This window comes from Melozone crissalis, unplaced genomic scaffold (assembly GCF_028551555.1).
Source record: "Melozone crissalis strain CALT ecotype California unplaced genomic scaffold, PUWL_Pcris_2 ptg000038l_1, whole genome shotgun sequence".
Classification (NCBI taxonomy): Eukaryota; Metazoa; Chordata; class Aves; order Passeriformes; family Passerellidae; genus Melozone; species Melozone crissalis.
Window position 1 is genome coordinate 6,760,175 of NW_026535816.1, and position 16,634 is coordinate 6,776,808.

The following is a 16,634-nucleotide window of genomic DNA, read 5'->3' on the forward strand; positions in this document are numbered from 1 at the left end:
CCTGTGGAGGCTGCCTTACAGATGAGTACCTGTTAAAAAATTTTATATTCCAGGATCTCTTAAAGAAGTAAGATCTCTTTGAAATTTTAAATTGCTCAGGTGTACTTTTAACATATGATTGGTGAATGAACAGAGATTTCTTCCATTAAAATTATTATGATTTGATAGCCATATTTTACTAAAAAAAATTGTCTGAAATACTATAATTGACAGTTTGCTTATCAAACTTACTCTTTTCTGCCCTTTTATGCAAACCCTTTTCATCTGAAAAGAATGTGTCAAAACTGTAGGCACGTGATGAATATAGAGAAATTATAAAACTACAAACCTAATGGGGAACTCTGTGCCCCCTAAAACACCTCATTTTCCCCAGCTGTAACCTCAAATGACATAGTAAACTGCCACTTTCTTAAAGATTTTGAGGACAGCAAAATGAAAGCAGGAATGATTTTTTAAAATAGCTGTACATTACTGTAATGGACACTGATTTCTGATAGACATGAGAAAACACAATGATTTCATATTAAGAGTCTTAATAAATTACATTTTAGGTCACAGCCTTGTAAGGTGTGAGAGGAACAATTGGCCTTTTCCCCCTAGGTAGTGATGCCTCACATACCCTTTATTCCATGTAATCTGTTGCAGTGCTCTGAACCCTGCCTTGATTTTAGGTCTGAGTGTAGCAAGGAATTTCCAGCTTGGATTATATTACTATGAAAATTGACTTTTTGTTAAAATGAGATTGAGGATCTGGGTATGAAGTAGAATCTGGCTAGAACGTAGTGGGTGCTTATCATTATTATTATTCCAGCTCTATTGGGGTAGGGCCTGTGGTGGCACTGGCAGACTCAGTGGGTCTGTGCTCCTCAGATAATAGGCACTGGTGCCTATAATCTTATTAAATCAGCAGGAAAAAGCATTAGAGGAGTGCCTGTGTTCAATTGCAATGGGCCCTGCTGAGGGACTGTTCTCTTTTGAGAAGCAATTGAAGTAGACAAACGGCGCAATTTTCTGATTTTACAAATTAGGGATCTCTAGCCCTATGAGAAGGGCCAAATACCTTGGCTTTAGTCTTCCCTCTTAATGAAACTTTAAAACTTCAGTGATCTGGCCAACAGCTAAGACTGCAAATCTTTAATTTATCTCATTGAATTTTGTCATGTTAGATAGAGATTATCATGCAATCCATGGGTGCTAGATGTGCTTTTGATCCTATAATTTGAGAGTTAAATGATAAAAAGTAAATTCTAGGAGGAAAATCACTGCTGCTTTGCATACTTCCTAAGAGCTGCAAAGGATCCCAGTAGATCTGGGGGTATTAGCTATCCAAAAACACATCCTAGAACATCCCACTGCTTCTCTAAGGTACAAGGGACATTGAGAAAGGGATGAGCAGCAGAAGTGAACTAAAGCACACAGGAGAAACCGAAATGCCTGAGTTGGGAAGGAAGCAAGTTTGCAGGGCTGTGAATGTGGGGTGGTGTTTTCTGCTGTGCCTTAAAGGGAGTGTGAAATTGAAGAGGAAATTACAAGCCAGGGGGCATGTCGAAAATTGACTTTTCATTAAAATAAGATTGAGAATCTGGGTATGAAGTAGAATCTGGCTAGAACATAGTGGATGCTTAGCATTTGTAAATTACTTCATACAGCTAATATTACATTCCATTTCATAATGGGCAGATTGCCCAAATAAAAAAAGATAATGGTTTTCCTAAGTTGGAGAATATATTAAAGAGTGGGTTAGAAACAGAGCGAGGGAAAAAAGCTGGCAGTGCTGATGTGATCTGTGTATCTGGGAGCTTCATCAAAGAACAGCCAGTGCAGCAGACTCCCAGGAAAAGAAAACTTAGACATGGAGCTTTTCTCTTCTTCACCCCCAATTTCTGGGCAGAAATGCCAGAGCTGTCGGGTGCTAAAGTAACAGAGAAGTGACACTGTGTTTGTTTTGAAGAACACAGAGTGTGCTTTTCATCATGATTTAACAGGGCTGGTTTTGCAGCTTCACTTCACTCCTGATCTGTGAGAGATGTTTACAGTACTGGGGCCCAGTTAGTCAGGAAGAACAGCAATGCAAGCAATAACATAACTCCCAGTTGGGGTGGGGGGTGTGTTGGGTTTTTTTAAATGAAAATGTGTTCTGGAAACAAAGTAAAACTCCAAAATGAGAAGAGAGAACAGTAGGATGCTGTAGATAGGAAGAAAGAGAAATTACACATGAGAAATTTCTTATTTTTTATAATCAGATGAAAAACAAAAGAGATGTATTTGATGTCTGAAAGAAATGAAGTAGGGAGTGAATCAGTGATTGCAATTCAGAATCATTCTCCAACCAGAAAAAAATCACTGAAGAGTTTTGTCACTGCAGGTTTGGGGTTTTTTTAAGGGAGCCTGTAAATAAATATTTCTCTGTACACCCTTTATCTAGTCTCTTGAGAGAGGTGCCTGAAAATTGTGCATTCTTTTCAAAATACTAACATGAAGGAAAGCCTTCCCTGCAGGACCAAGGGCCAGCAGTTTTTGTAAGGGGGTAGGGGCAGATGCTGCTCCTGCAGATTTCTCTATTTCATAGAAGTAAGCAAATTTCTATTTCTAATGTTCTGTTTAATAGGAAATTAATCAAATTGCACTAAGGTGTAAACCAAAGAACAATTGCTAGTTTTAGTAGCTCTGTCTCTGAGCTCTTACTTGTTAGCAAAGCATTTGCCCTTGACACTAGAGTAGGTATTTAGGAATTAGATAGATAGGTAGTTATTTTATATTCCAAACTACATGATTAGTAGCAAAGTTTATTTACTGTGGTGCATTAATCCTTCATCACTTCTAGATCAATGTTTGCTGTAAGTAACAAATAGGCTGTCAATAAATATCCTCAGGCCTTGTATTCCTGCACTTCTGCAATGCAGTTTGCTCATACCTCAGCACTCTCTATTCAAGTATTTGTGTGGATTGATTCCTTTCCTGATACCTCTGAAAATGAAAGGTACTGGGTCTTTCAGTCTAATAGATTAAACTAAAAGACATCTTCCACTTGCAGTTTTTTCAATTGGTAATTATTTGCTTACATAGGTTTTCTAATTAAGAATGACTCTTAACACTTTAACTGGGGAATGTTACTCTGTCTGCAGAGGGGCATTTCACAAATTCTTCTTTTGCACCCTTTTCCAAAGCCTTCTGCTCTGAGCTGCTCCCTCCTCACTCTCAGGCCCCCTGGGTTCCTTTCTTTCCCAGACTTCCAGATAAATCTAGTTTTATGTTTGCAGTTTCAGAAATAGCCTTTTCAAGTCCTCAGTGTAATTTCTGCAGTTAGTCAGTGAGGGAGATGCTCAGGCAGAGATTCTCCAGGCTGCTGCCCCTCAGAGGAGAGATGTTGGTAGAGTGTGTTACCTTGATATGCTGTGGTTAATTGTTTCTCAAGGCTGTTGCAGGTGTTATTAAAGGCTTGGGGTGATGAAGCTGTAATGAGAAGTTTCAAGAAGTTAAGAGAATGAGGAGCAGTTTTGCATATTGCTGCCCATTCATGCAGTGGCTCTGTCTCTGCCACTGCCTTGTCCCCATTTCCTGCTGCCACATGGCTCCCCATGAAAATTGCTGCCCTTCATTTCCTAATCATCATTTTTCCTGTAGACATGACCACTTTTTTTTCTGTTGAAAATGGTAATGTGGCTCAGAATTTTGCTATTAAAAGTCAGCCTTCTCACTATCTGTTCAGTAAGTGCCTGTTCAACTATTTTTGGGTGCAGGATATGAACTGGTAATTGGATTTACAGAACTGCAGCTTTGCTTCATTAACAGAGCAAATATTCTCAGTTAGTGTAAAGCTTTTTATTCTTAAATACTGTGAGCAAATAGAAAGTGTACCTAGCTATAAATACAGTGTATGTGACACCTCAAGGATGATGGGGATCAGGAAGCAGGTGGAGCACTGGGACAGGCTTCCCAGAGAGGTGGCCCAGAGCCTGCTGGGCTTTAAGTGTCATTTGGACATGTAAATCACATTTAAGTGCCATTTAGCCCTTAAGAACATCCTTGAGCCTCTTGTCAGCCCTGAAGCTGGACTGGGTGACCAGCCTAGGTTCCTTCCCACTGAAATATTCTGTTCTTAGGTTTTCTCAGAAGCAGATTGCAAAATAGTGGGGATTTTCCCCCTCTGCATTACAGATGGGGTTTTTTGGCAGCTGTGTGTGAGTCCTTTTTTTAATGTGATATATCTAGTGGAAACAACATGACTTTTAAATTTTGATGCCATGGTTCTGGAAGCTCTAGAAATAGTCCTTCTAAATAGTAGTTGGAGGCATTTAATTTAGAATAATTTTAAGGAACTTTTATGGCAGACTTTGAAATTGAAACATATAACCAGGTGAATGTGAAAAATTACAGTTCTGAATGAAAATATGTAGAATCTCATCTTGCTGTCTTTTGAGAAAATGAGTTTTCCCATGGTCAGTGTACTCTATCTCTTCCTTGCAGGCTTTACTAATGGCAAGATAAAAGCTGTATTTTCACAGGGAATATTAAAACTCTGAATGAGGACAGCAGAAATACCTGATAATTCGAGCCTTATCTGGTACAAATTGTAGCAAAACAATACATTACAGAAATTGCATCTGCAATCACATACTAATGCTTTTGAAGAAAGGCTTTAGAATATCTGGCACAAATGAAATATATGCTTTGTTCAGCATACATAAAAGAAGTTTTGCATCCAGTTCTTTAGACAGTGATAGTCCAGCCTCCTTGGGTTAATGAGCACAGGAGAGTGCAGTGCTAGCCCTGCCTTTTTGCTGCATTTCATGTGTCTGGGCAGAGCTTGGGCTGCTGTTTGCAAAGGCCATTGCTGCTCCCTGAGCTGGAGCCAAAGGAGTTTGCCACATTTCATTGTCTGGGAGCCTCAGCAAGCAGCAAAGGGCTGAATGTGCTGAAGATAGAACAGAGAATTGGCATCTCCATCCTTTCCAATGCCACTCCTTTGAGGTGCTCTGAGCTGCTGTGGTCCCCAGCCTGTACTTTGGAAACAGAGAAATGGGAATGGATTTTGTTACCCACAGTTCTGGAGACCCAGACTGCACTGTGCTTGACAGTGGGGAGTTGATTATTCCACCCTAACAATCAAGATGTAAAAAAAAAAAAAAAAAAGGAAAAAAGCAAATAGTCAACACAAATGGATTCAGTGGTGATAAATTTTGTGTAGTCTGATACTATTTTTCAAATGTTAATTTTATTTATTTAATTATTTATTTAACACCCAGTCGTGTAACTGAATGAATTCAGTCAGTGAATATAGGTCTTTCACAATGAGTTCCCTTCAGTTAACAAACAAAAGCGATATTTATACTTATATTTAGACTCTAGTTGTAATTTTGCATATTGTGAAACAGATTTTGTGTATTTTTTTAAAAAACCCCAAACAATAAGGATGGTGCGTGCCTTTTAGTGTTTGTAACAAAGTCAGATTTTAGGAAAATCCTCAAAAAGGTAACACCTGTGTAGCTGTGGTGTTTCTTCTCTCCCAATTTGTCTCTCATCAGCTGCTGCAGTCTCAGGGGTGCAGAGTCCAAAAAAAACTCTAAAAAACCTTGGAGAGTAGTGCAGGGGCAGTGGGAGCAGTAAGGAAAGCAAGAGGATCTGCCTCACCAAGGAAGAGCTGCAGGGAGTGAATAAAGGAGCATCAAATTTTCTGCTGGAGAAAATATTTTTTTCCCCTGGAAAGTAACAATTGCTAGAAGGAAAATGGAGTTGGGATATAGAAATAAATGAAACCATGCTGGTCCTTAATTATCATATACTAACTGTGCTTCCTTGGGAGCTTGATGGAAAGCTGAAGAGGTTAAAATAAAACAGGGATGCTTTTTAGGCTGGTGATGCATGTTGCCAGACAACTAGAACTAGTATTAAGTCTCTAGATTAGTAAAATCACTTGCCTTGCATAATCAGAAATGATTCATGTGGCTTGTAAAAGTCTGTTTAAAAGGATGAAGTGCTGTGTAATTTATGGATTAAGATTTGCCCTTCAATGCTTGTGAAGCTCATTATAGGGAATTACATTGTGTATTCTGGGAAGAAATTTGACGTATATTACAAATTAATCTTGTGCAAACGTGATACAGTAGTGACTTAAATTTCTTATTGGAGCATCAAATCTAAAGTTACTCTTCTAGCAAAGCAGGTGGAATTTCTCCTTGTCATGGGCACAGGAGGGCAGGTTCAGGTGTTTTGCTACAGGAATGTCCAAGCAGAGCTGGTCAGACTGGGTGGTGTTGTGTAGTCCTCAAGGATGGAGGGGAGACATTCATTACATGGATTTTACCTTGGAATGAGGATATCCCTCATCTCATTGAGTAGGAGATGGATTTGTGGTGGAGCCACTCCTTGGTGTCAGCTTGTGAGGGTTAGACCTGCCCCTTGAATTAAAGCAGTCAGAATAGGACTCCTGGCAGCCTTAGAAACTGGAGGATAAGCTGCTGTAAACATCTTTACAGTTGACTTTATGTTTGTCTTTTAAGGACAAAATGACAGTATTAATGTCAGTTCTTTAATGCTTTCCCACATCTCATCAGTGCCTGTTGCAGTGTCTGTCGTAGGAAAAACAAGAAATGTGTGCTGGGTCCCTGCTGGGGGTGGTGCTGGGCTTTCCCTGAGCCAGGGCTGTTGGCATGGGAGTGGTGAGCCAAGAAATGCAGATTCCTGCAGGAGAGATGCTTTTCTCTCATAGTTGAGACAGTCACAGTACAAAGCAACACACTCCGTTTTCAGAAGGCTTCAAACCTGGTTTTATTGTAGCACGAATGCTTTTTGCACATTCTTACAGAACCCCTGAGTTTACACTTCACTCATAGGTCAGGAAAGACAAACAAAGTGCTCATTGGAATAGGCAGTTGTAGATTTCTCTTCTTTACCCTTCTTTCTTTCTTGGTCTTTATGTCAATGACCTTGGTAGGAAGTTCTTTCAGGGGTAAACATGGATCCTCTTATCAGACGTCTCTCTGGCTCACAGCAGTCACTGTAAAACCTCCTCCACACTTTTCCATTGAGAAATCCAGTAAGCTTTGGCCAATATTGCTTTGCTTTTCTTCTTAAATCCTGCTTGCCAGCCTCCTAACTTCACTGGTACCATGGTTTCTGAATTTTTAGATACCAAACCATTTGTGTGCATTTAACAAATATAGAACACTGACTTGAAGTCCAGATGTGGTCAGCAGCTTTTCATATATATGATAATCACATAGCAAATATCTTGCTTTGAGTCATAACCCATGCAAATGAAGAATATACCTCCTTTTCTTAGCAAAGTAGTTTTCTTTTCAAGGTCTTTGGTCCTGGGAAGTGCAGGCAGTCTAATTGATGTGTATTCCTTGTGCTCCGTCCTTTGATGCTGCCTGGTGACAGTGCTGCCAGGAGCTACTAAACTTGCTGACAATGTTTTCCTGGCTGCACCTGGCAGGCAAACTCATTTTTTTGCCCTGTCTGCTTACAGCTTTTCCTTCTGAGCTCTTAAAAATTATTTTTCATCTTGTTACTGAATAATCGGAGGGTGATGGCTTTTGTCAGTGGCAGAGCCATGAATTAATTATTTGATTTTCACAAAAGAATTCATACTATCTCCTATCTCACTCTCTTTAAAAAAGATAATTTATCCTGCATATCTTGTTGAATGTTTAACTTAAATACAACGGAAAGAAGGTGCAGGCAGCTGTGTGCTAAGGCATAGAACCCAAGATTCATTTGTTCTTTTTCACTCAGGAGATTTTAGGGAGTGGGAGAAGAAGGATGAAGTAAAAATGTCTTTTTTTTAAATTTTTTTTTGGACTTTTTGCAATACACAATGAGGTTTACCTTCCTGCCATCCTGGATTGTGTGGAATTCTTTCAGCCTGGGTGGGAGACTGCTCCAGTTCAAGTGTGGTACACACACAAGGGTCCAGTCTGCCTTGTGTGCCAATAAAGTTTTTTTTCAATATTTTTTCAGTTCTCTCATTTTTCATTGATCTTTTTTTGAGGGTGAAGGAGATGGGGATGGCTCTCTGAAGCCTCTCAGTGCTGGGGTGTTGCAGCAGTAGAGACACTCAGAGGAGAGGAGGCGTGGTGTTCTTATTTTAGATCTCCTGGTGCCTCCATTAGAAATGCTGCTGTGCTCTGGAGTGGGAATGCTCTAAACTGAAATCCTGAATAATCGCTGGTGCAGAGGGTGCTGCTGTTTGCTACACTGTGCCCCTCAGGGAGATGGAGAGGTGCTTGTGCTTCACACCACAGTAAAGCTCCAAGTGAAACAAAGAACAAATCCTCCAAGTGAACAAAGAGCAGTGAGATCCTAAAGGGGAGTTTGATGCTTTACAAAAATGTAACACAGCATAACAAATCCTTTTTTTTTTTTTTGTTTTTTTTTTTTTTTATTTCAAGGCCTCTTTTGAGGGTGTTGTTGATTTTCCTTGTGTCATCAGGGTGTGTCTGTAGAGGTTGCCTAGCCTGCTGCCATGGCTGGAGCTAACAAATCCATGCAGGATGCCAGAAAACCTCGTGCTTTCCTTTGTCCTGTCTGAAAGGCAAACTGTGAGCTGGGGTCTGAACTTCACCCCTGCCCTTGTGGTGTGTGTGTGGATGAATGAAAGTGCTGCTGCCATGTGAGAGTGCTTTGCTCCCTCCTCCCAGGGAGCACAGGGCTGGGACAAACAGGTTCTCCATGGGTGTTATTCCCTTATTCAGCATCAGCAGATTGGAGCAAAGTGCACCTTGAGACATGAATGTTCAAGGAGAATACATTTATTAGCCTAGTAGTTTTGTAAATAAGTGTTTTACCCTTTACTAAATCTTGGTCTAGAAGCTCTACATCTATATCTGCTCTGAATGCATCAGGTTCCTTGAAATAAAAGGCTTAAGTCTGGGGGTTCAAACCAGAAAGCAAATTTGCCTACTGGTACCTACATTTTGGAATTGAAGAATTAAAAATAAAAATAAAAAAATCTGCTAATTTTACATGGCTTCTGTATGTTTAATTATATTTTTGCAACGTTATGGGGTGTTTTGGTGTAATTGGTTTAGGCAGACAAAAGTACAAATTGGAATGCTATAGTACTGTATGAAGAATATATTCCTACTATTCTAAAATAGTTTCTTAAGTGATTTGTTTTTTTTTCTGCTTCCCTGTAGATTAAAGCAAAAAATTATGACAAGGTGGAAAAGGTGAGTCATATTAATATATGTAATATATCTCTGTAGCAAGAGCAAGTACCTTGTGATTGGGCTAAATCAGATTGAAAAAACTCTGTAGCTGTCATTGAATGTGAAACACAGATAAAAAGTGGCACTAAAGTTGACTTGTTGCTGCCAAGCTCTAATCAGTGAAATGTGCAGGGGGATTTCTCTGCTTAATTCTCTCCAGTTCCCTTCCATAGGAACAAAAGAATGAGTAGTTTAACTTCTTCTTCCTTATAAATCTGAATCATAATTAGAAGGGCTATTTAAATTCATTTTGTATAGCTTTAAAAGTAGAAACCTAATTTCTGTGTCTGGAATCCTGATCAGTCTTCTTGCTGTATTGCACAGTTATTTCAGCGCTGCCTTATGAAGGTTTTACACATTGATTTATGGAAATGTTACCTTTCCTATGTACGAGAAACCAAGGGGAAGCTACCTAGTTACAAGTAAGTTCCCAGAGTTGCTCTGAATTATTCTAGTTTTATGGTGGATCTCTTCTTGATTTTTGACCAGGGGATGGGGAAGAACCTGGGTGACAAATCTGCCTGGGCATTTGCTGGTGGGGGGGTTAATATATAATCTGCATTTAGAAAACATTCAAGTCTCTCTAATTGAGCTTGCTGGGTAAAATTGGTTCCTGAGTCTGCATTCCTCTAACAGGATGGGGTAAGAGCAGTGCAGGAGCTGGTGTAGCAATGCCAGGTCCCTGCAGATGGAATTGGTGATTAAGCCAAAAACCTGAAACTCCTGAAACACATTTCTTCTTCTTTGTCCTTGCCCTCCATGTCCTGTTTAGTCTCCACAAAAGTTAGCACTGGTTCCAGCCGAGACCAGTATCAGTAAAGAGTTCAGGAATTGGAGGAAATTTTGCATTAAAAAATCATAAAATTCAGAATTTTGGGGTATGTTAATCTTCATCCCTTTTCAGTTATTACATTTTGCTTGTTTATATTCCTGTGGGTTGAGTTTCAAAAATTACCAGTGACTTCCAGCATCTATAAACTGTTTCTTCCCCAGCCCACCATGATTTCTTTGCACTATAATTAGCAAAATGAGTAATGCATTAACAAAGAAAATAAGCAAGGGGTTTAAATTTATTTTTACATGACTGTTTTGAAACAGTTTTAGGAGATTCAGTTTGCCTTTCCTCTGTTTCTCCTGTGAATGTGATCAAGGAGGCAATCAGGTACTGAAATATGTTTGAGTAAAGGAAGCTAGGACAAAAGTTAGGGAGAGAAAAAAAGAGCTTTCACTGAAACTCAACCAAGGAAATTCTGTAAACATTTCAAATTTGAGGGAAAATACTTGGAATTTGGGGGAAATAAATAGTGTGAAGTATTCTGGGCAGTTTCCACACAAGGGAGCTACTCCTAATTGTCCCAGCCTTTTGGGGCTCCTGGAGAATTACAGAAAGGTTTGGGGAACTCTGAGGGGGAAAAAATAAGAAACCATGGGTGCTTCTGTCAGCTGAGAAGATGTGGAGAGCAGTTGGTTTCTTCTCAGCTTCATGTCATATTTGTGGATTTCCACTGACTTGGGGTGGGCCAGGAACTATTAAAATGCTGGATTGTCACCAATGAATTTATAATTCTTGAATAAAACAAACAACCAAAATCCCAACAGAATCTGAACAAGGAATTTAAAGCTATCTCAATACCAATTTTTTCTTTCACCTGTTGAATATTTCTGATTCCTTGATGTTTGGTTAGAACTTGCTGCACAAAAGAATACACTTAAATAAAGAATTTTTAAAATACTAAACAGTTGCTTTATGGTCTTTGTGGTTCTTTCCCTCAGAGAAAAAATGGCTCAGGCATATGATTTTGCTCTGGATAAGATTGGCATGGAAATCATGTCATACCAGGTATGTTTTCTTAATCAAAACCCATTTTATTTCTAACTTTGTGACAACTACAGCTAACCATTGGTTTCACCATATGTAATATTTTTTCTCACCTAGATCTGGGTGGATTACATCAATTTTTTGAAAGGCGTGTAAGTACCTGAAAATTCACTTTTTTTTTAAGCTCAGTTGATGCAATGCTGATGTTGCTGCCAGTTGTGACCTGTCATAGCTGACCATGCTCTCTCTCCCCACTGTTTAGAGAAGCAGTAGGATCTTATGCAGAAAACCAGAGGATCACAGCTGTCCGTAGGGTTTACCAGCGTGGTTGTGTCAACCCCATGATAAACATAGAGCAGCTCTGGAGAGATTATAACAAATATGAAGAGGTAACCAATAACTGATTCTTTGTGACATTCAGAAAGAAGTAATTATCCTGTAATGCAACATGGTGCCCCAAGCCATATCCTCTAAACACATATGTATAAAAGAGGTGACCAGCAGTATAAACACATTTTTGTGTGCAGTATGTACCAACTCCTGTGGCAAAAAATCACTCCTGAGTGATTTTTAAATTTCTTCCAAAGATTCATTTGACTGTCCCATTTCCCAGCTGGTAAATGCTGGTAAATGAGTGAGTGAGTGAGGCATCAGTGGAGCAGCTGAGCTGGCAGTGAGGACTTGTGTCCCCAAGGAGGCACTCCCCTCCTTGCACTCAGACTCAAATGGCATTCAGCTGGGATGGTTTGGGCTTCCTGCACAGCATCAAGTTACATGCTCTCAGTGCTTAAAAACGCTCCTCACCATCCTCCACCTGAAGCCATCCCAGCTCCCCTTCAGGTGAGTCTGCTCCCACACTGCCTCCAGCTCAGCTCTCTGCCCTTTCGGGCCAGTTTGGAGCTGCACCTTCACAGTGTGTTTTTAAACACATCTGCTGGTCCCAGCCAGCAGCAGTGTGAATGCAGAGCTGATGTGGGTGCCTTGGTGCTCAGCCCTGCCCAGCAGGGATGCTCACACAGCACTGCTCCTGCTGGTTGTGCACAGGCATGCTTGCTGTGGCTCCCTGTGCCCTGAGCAGCAGAGAAGGGCCAGTTCCTCTTTCCTTGTTGCTAATTAGGAAAGTTGTGAGCTTGGTGCCCTCTCATGTTGATAAGGCCGTGGTGCTTAGTGGGTGGGAGAAACTCTGGGTGGGAGAGCTCCAGGCATCCCCAGCCACCAGCGTGTACCATGACAGCTCATTGCCCCACAGGTGTCTGGGGACACCACTGCTGTCCCCAGAGAGGATGACCAGGACACACCTTCTCCAGTGTAGGAAAATCCCCACCACAACTTCCCCACAAAGCACCCCTTCCCCTCCCACACAGCCAGCAAAGGCTCTCGCTGCTGGTTCCTCCTGCTCTCAGTGAACATGGGGAGGCTGCCAGAGGCTCAGAGCTGTCCCTCCTGAGGCAGCTCAGCAGCCCCTCAGGCTGTTTGAGCAGCTGGGAGCTGAGGGCCAGAGCTCTGCTGGGCCACAGGGATCTGTCTGTCCTGTTGTGGCTACTCTGACCTCAGGGGCAGGGCTGCTGCTCACAGGTGTCCTGGCACAGGGAAAGCAATGCTCCTCACCACAAGGGCTCTTTGAGGGGGAGGTGATTGCCCAGCTGCCCAACAGCACAGAGACTTCATGCAGGTCTCAGCATGGAAAGGTGATGGCCATGTGCTGTAATCTGAGCTTTCCTTCAGCTCAGCTGTAGCCTCCAGGTAACAATACCAGCCTGTCAGTCACCAGTCTTTAATTAACTGAATGGTAAAACTTGTAGGGAGACGTGGCTCAGTGACAAAGTGACAGTCTGGCTCACAAACCTGCTGAGCTGGGGGTGCATCCTGGGAGAGTCCTGCTGGGGCATTGTTGGGTTTGTGTGCCACATGGCCCAGTTTGCCATCCCACACAGTGCCTTGGCTTCTGCAGTGAGGGCAAAGCTCCCTTTGCTTCCCAGCTCAGGGGCCTCTTTGCACTTGGGCTGAAAGCTGTGCACATCTTCTGCACAGTCCTGGCAGCCACAGCAGCAAAATCCTCCCAGACACAGGCATAGCCAGGGGGTGGCTGCTTTTCCTGCCCAAGGTTTTGTGCCCTGTGCCCGGGGCCTGGCTGCCCCCAGCCCCTGCTGCTCTTGCAGAGCAGCACAGCAGAGCCCTCTGCACGAGTGTGACGTGTGTGCAGGCCTGGAGGGAGTCAGGCAGTGCTGACACATCTCAGCCCCAGCTGACAGAGGCAGGAGCCTCTGCATGGAACCATGTTCTCTTCTAAGAGCTGTCAGTTCCTTCAGGAACAGAGGAGAAGGCAGAGCTCTGGGCCTGGAGGTCAATCCCTGGTACTCCTTGTACCAGAAAATCAAATTGCTCACGTGCTCTCAGTCAGGGAGCTGTCACTGACCATCATTTAAGAGCAAAATTGTAAATCACAAATTTTCCCACTTTCACCCACAACAGTTCATGTGGAGCTCATTTTATGTTTGAAAGGGATTAAACATAAGCTGAGGTGCTTCAGGGCACTTGAATTTTAGTAGTGAGTTCATCCTCTGATATAAGTTCTTGCCCATATATTTATTAGGTGAAATAAATATTTTGAGATGGGTATCTTAAAATAACCTTGTCTTTGGTCACTTTGGCATCCCCTTCCAAGCTCTTTCCTGCATAAATTAAGATTCAGTATGTCCAAAGGGAAATTGCACATTGCCAATTCCTTTTTTCACCCTTCTCCAGGGCATCAATATTCACTTAGCCAAGAAGATGATCGAGGACAGGAGTAGAGATTACATGAATGCGCGGCGAGTGGCAAAGGTACAACCTTCTGTTGACTTTTCTTTGTCCCATTTAACACCACAAACCAGCATTAAACTTGGTTCCTACATCAAATAAAAGTGTGCACAGACTAGTAAGGCTGGCATGCTAAAATATTTCCATTTGTTTTAGGAAGCACAACCTGAATGAAGTGTTCAATGTGTTTAAATTCAAAGCCTTGCTTGTGTTTCAGGAATATGAGACGGTGATGAAGGGCCTGGACCGCAACGCTCCCTCCGTGCCCCCACAAAACACCCCCCAGGAGGCTCAGCAGGTGGACATGTGGAAGAAGTACATCCAGTGGGAAAAGAGCAACCCTCTACGGACAGAAGATCAAACTCTGATAACAAAAAGAGGTAATGAGATGTCTCTAGGGTGTGGAGAATTGTATTTCTCAGCTCCAGCAGAAGCCACGACGTGATTCGGTGTTCAGGGATCGTGCTGGGGTAGGTGTTGGTGGAGTTTCTTGAATTGTGTGGGTGGCTTTTTTTATAAAAAACAATCTAGATTTTGCTAAAGGTAAGCTGGAAGTAAGAAATGCAATTTGGCAGACAGTTTTGTGCCACTGAACCTCTGGTGCAGGTCAGGGAACAGTAGATTGCAGCCTGATTTTATGGATGATTTTGAGTGAGCTGTGCTTGTTCCTCTGTGGACAAGGCAGGTTTTAGCTGCTGGTTGTGGTTCATGAAGTTCCTGGCAGTATAAAAGAACTGCAGCAGTGACCATTGTATTCAAAGCCAATTAGTGTTGATGTTGTCTGATTTATTTGATGCATTTTGCATTCCACGCTTGGGTTGTACAATGGTGGCACCATTTCCAAGGAGTGTTCCTCTCGTGTTTTGCCCACAGTGATGTTTGCCTATGAGCAGTGTCTCCTGGTGCTGGGCCATCACCCAGACATCTGGTATGAAGCAGCTCAGTACCTTGAGCAGTCCAGCAAGCTGCTGGCTGAGAAAGGGGTAAGCAGCTTGCCACTGGCTTTCTCCTGTTTCCTTGCTCTGACATGCTGTACTCTCACTTTTTCCTCAGAATCAGGGAGGGAGGGTGGGAAAACATAGTTGTGACATGTTCAGAATTTTCAAATGGGGAAACTAAAAATTTTAAGAAATAAAAATGTCTGCATTTTAGACAAGAATTGTGAAAAATTGTTTCAATCTTGGCCAGCTTTAGGCTTGGGGGATTTTTTGTGCCTGATTCTGTGATTCCTTAAGTACTGGGGAGATGATTTTCTCTTTGTTGGAGCACTGAATGGAAATTCACTGGGGCTTGTCACACACAGAAGATATTCCATAAATTGGCCTTCATTGTCACAGATGCTGAACAATTGTATTATTATACTTATTTTATAACAGGACATGAACAATGCTAAACTTTTCAGTGATGAGGCTGCTAATATTTATGAAAGAGCGATCAGCACTTTATTAAAGAAGAATATGCTTCTTTATTTTGCATATGCAGATTATGAAGAGGTGAGCAAAAATAGTGATGTACTGACATTAAAATCCAAATAACATCTCCCATTAATACTGTCATTTATTTGAAACATCCTGAGTGCACAAAATTCTGTAGAATTAATTTACTGATTCTTCTAGCCTTATTCTCGTTCAGTGTTTCTGAGAGGGAGCTGACAAAATGGAGAGGAGAAGCTATGAAAATCCACTCTCTTTCCATTCCAATATTGACTGTATTTCTTAAATTATCATAAGGGTGAAATGCTTACAAATTTCCCTTTCCCAGAGCATCAGCTTCTTCACTTTTAAAGTGGGCATCAAGGGCAGCTTTCCTGTCTGATTCTTGGGGAGGTGACGTTTTTGTTGGCACAGCTGTGACAGAAGATGGGGCCACGTTTGCTGCAGCTCCCTGGAGAAATCCCTTTCCCCAGACCACAGTGAGCCTCCACAAGGAGCAGTGCCCCAGTGGTGTTTATTCCACCAGGAATAAATGCCGTTTCCCACTGGGCACATGAGCACTGTGGAGTCTTCTGTGGGGCATAATTTGCCCGCTTATTTTATTGTGAAAGAATCTTTCCAGGGAGAACTTCAGGACAACAGAGCGGGGAAAAAAAGCCTTTGCCTTTAAAAGAAAAATCCTTCCTTGGTTTTCAGTGCTGTGTCCTGGTTTTTCAAGGCTGCGCAATACAGCCTGGAGGGCTGCAGCTGGCAGGGAACAGAATGGGCTATTGGAAATGTGTAGGTTGGAGAGTTAAGGAGATGGTGTTCCCACCTGTCTGCACATTGCTTTTAGACAGAGGTAAAAGGCCTTTAAGATAGTCTTTGTGTGCCAAACACCTCCAATGGCAGTTCTGCTGCAGCATTACTGCATTAGAAAGAGACTTCAAGGACTCCTGAAAAGCATGTAGTGGGAAATGAGCGTGGGAAGTAAAAAATGTCTGCACAAGACAGAATATGCATCTGGGTAAAGGGGCTGACATACACAGTGTTCAGCCAGGGAAAAATGGGAACAGGAGAATTCTAGTTTTGTCTTCAGCTTGAGTTTTGCCTTCTGGGGGGTGATCTGAAGGGGGTGAGTGAGCAGTGTGTGCTTGCCTTCCCCCAGAGCCGGATGAAGTACGAGAAGGTGCACAGCATCTACAACCGGCTCCTGGCCATCGAGGACATCGACCCCACGCTGGTAAGATCATCCTCAGTGCCTCCACATCCCCATGGATTGGCACCCAGTGCATGCACAGAGTGGGAAAGCTCTTCCAGGACTCCTTGGGTCACAGGCATGGAGTACTGAGGTGGCAGAATTACAATCTTTAATCCATTGAGATACGCTAA

General features: G+C 42.1%; 1 protein-coding gene across 2 annotated transcripts in view; it reads left to right on the forward strand.

The window, feature by feature from the left end:
- Nucleotides 1-16,634, forward strand: part of CSTF3 (cleavage stimulation factor subunit 3) — a 47,971-nt gene that overhangs the window by 22,076 nt on the left and 9,261 nt on the right. Inside the window, exons 4-13 of one of the 2 annotated variants that reach the window (XM_054283728.1) lie at nt 9,141-9,173; nt 9,537-9,634; nt 10,986-11,052; nt 11,149-11,183; nt 11,294-11,420; nt 13,777-13,854; nt 14,048-14,210; nt 14,704-14,813; nt 15,207-15,323; nt 16,411-16,485. In XM_054283728.1, the coding sequence (XP_054139703.1) occupies nt 9,141-9,173; nt 9,537-9,634; nt 10,986-11,052; nt 11,149-11,183; nt 11,294-11,420; nt 13,777-13,854; nt 14,048-14,210; nt 14,704-14,813; nt 15,207-15,323; nt 16,411-16,485 (903 nt within the window). The remainder of the gene's footprint in view (nt 1-9,140; nt 9,174-9,536; nt 9,635-10,985; nt 11,053-11,148; nt 11,184-11,293; nt 11,421-13,776; nt 13,855-14,047; nt 14,211-14,703; nt 14,814-15,206; nt 15,324-16,410; nt 16,486-16,634) is intronic. The other variant, XM_054283729.1, reaches the window with a different exon arrangement.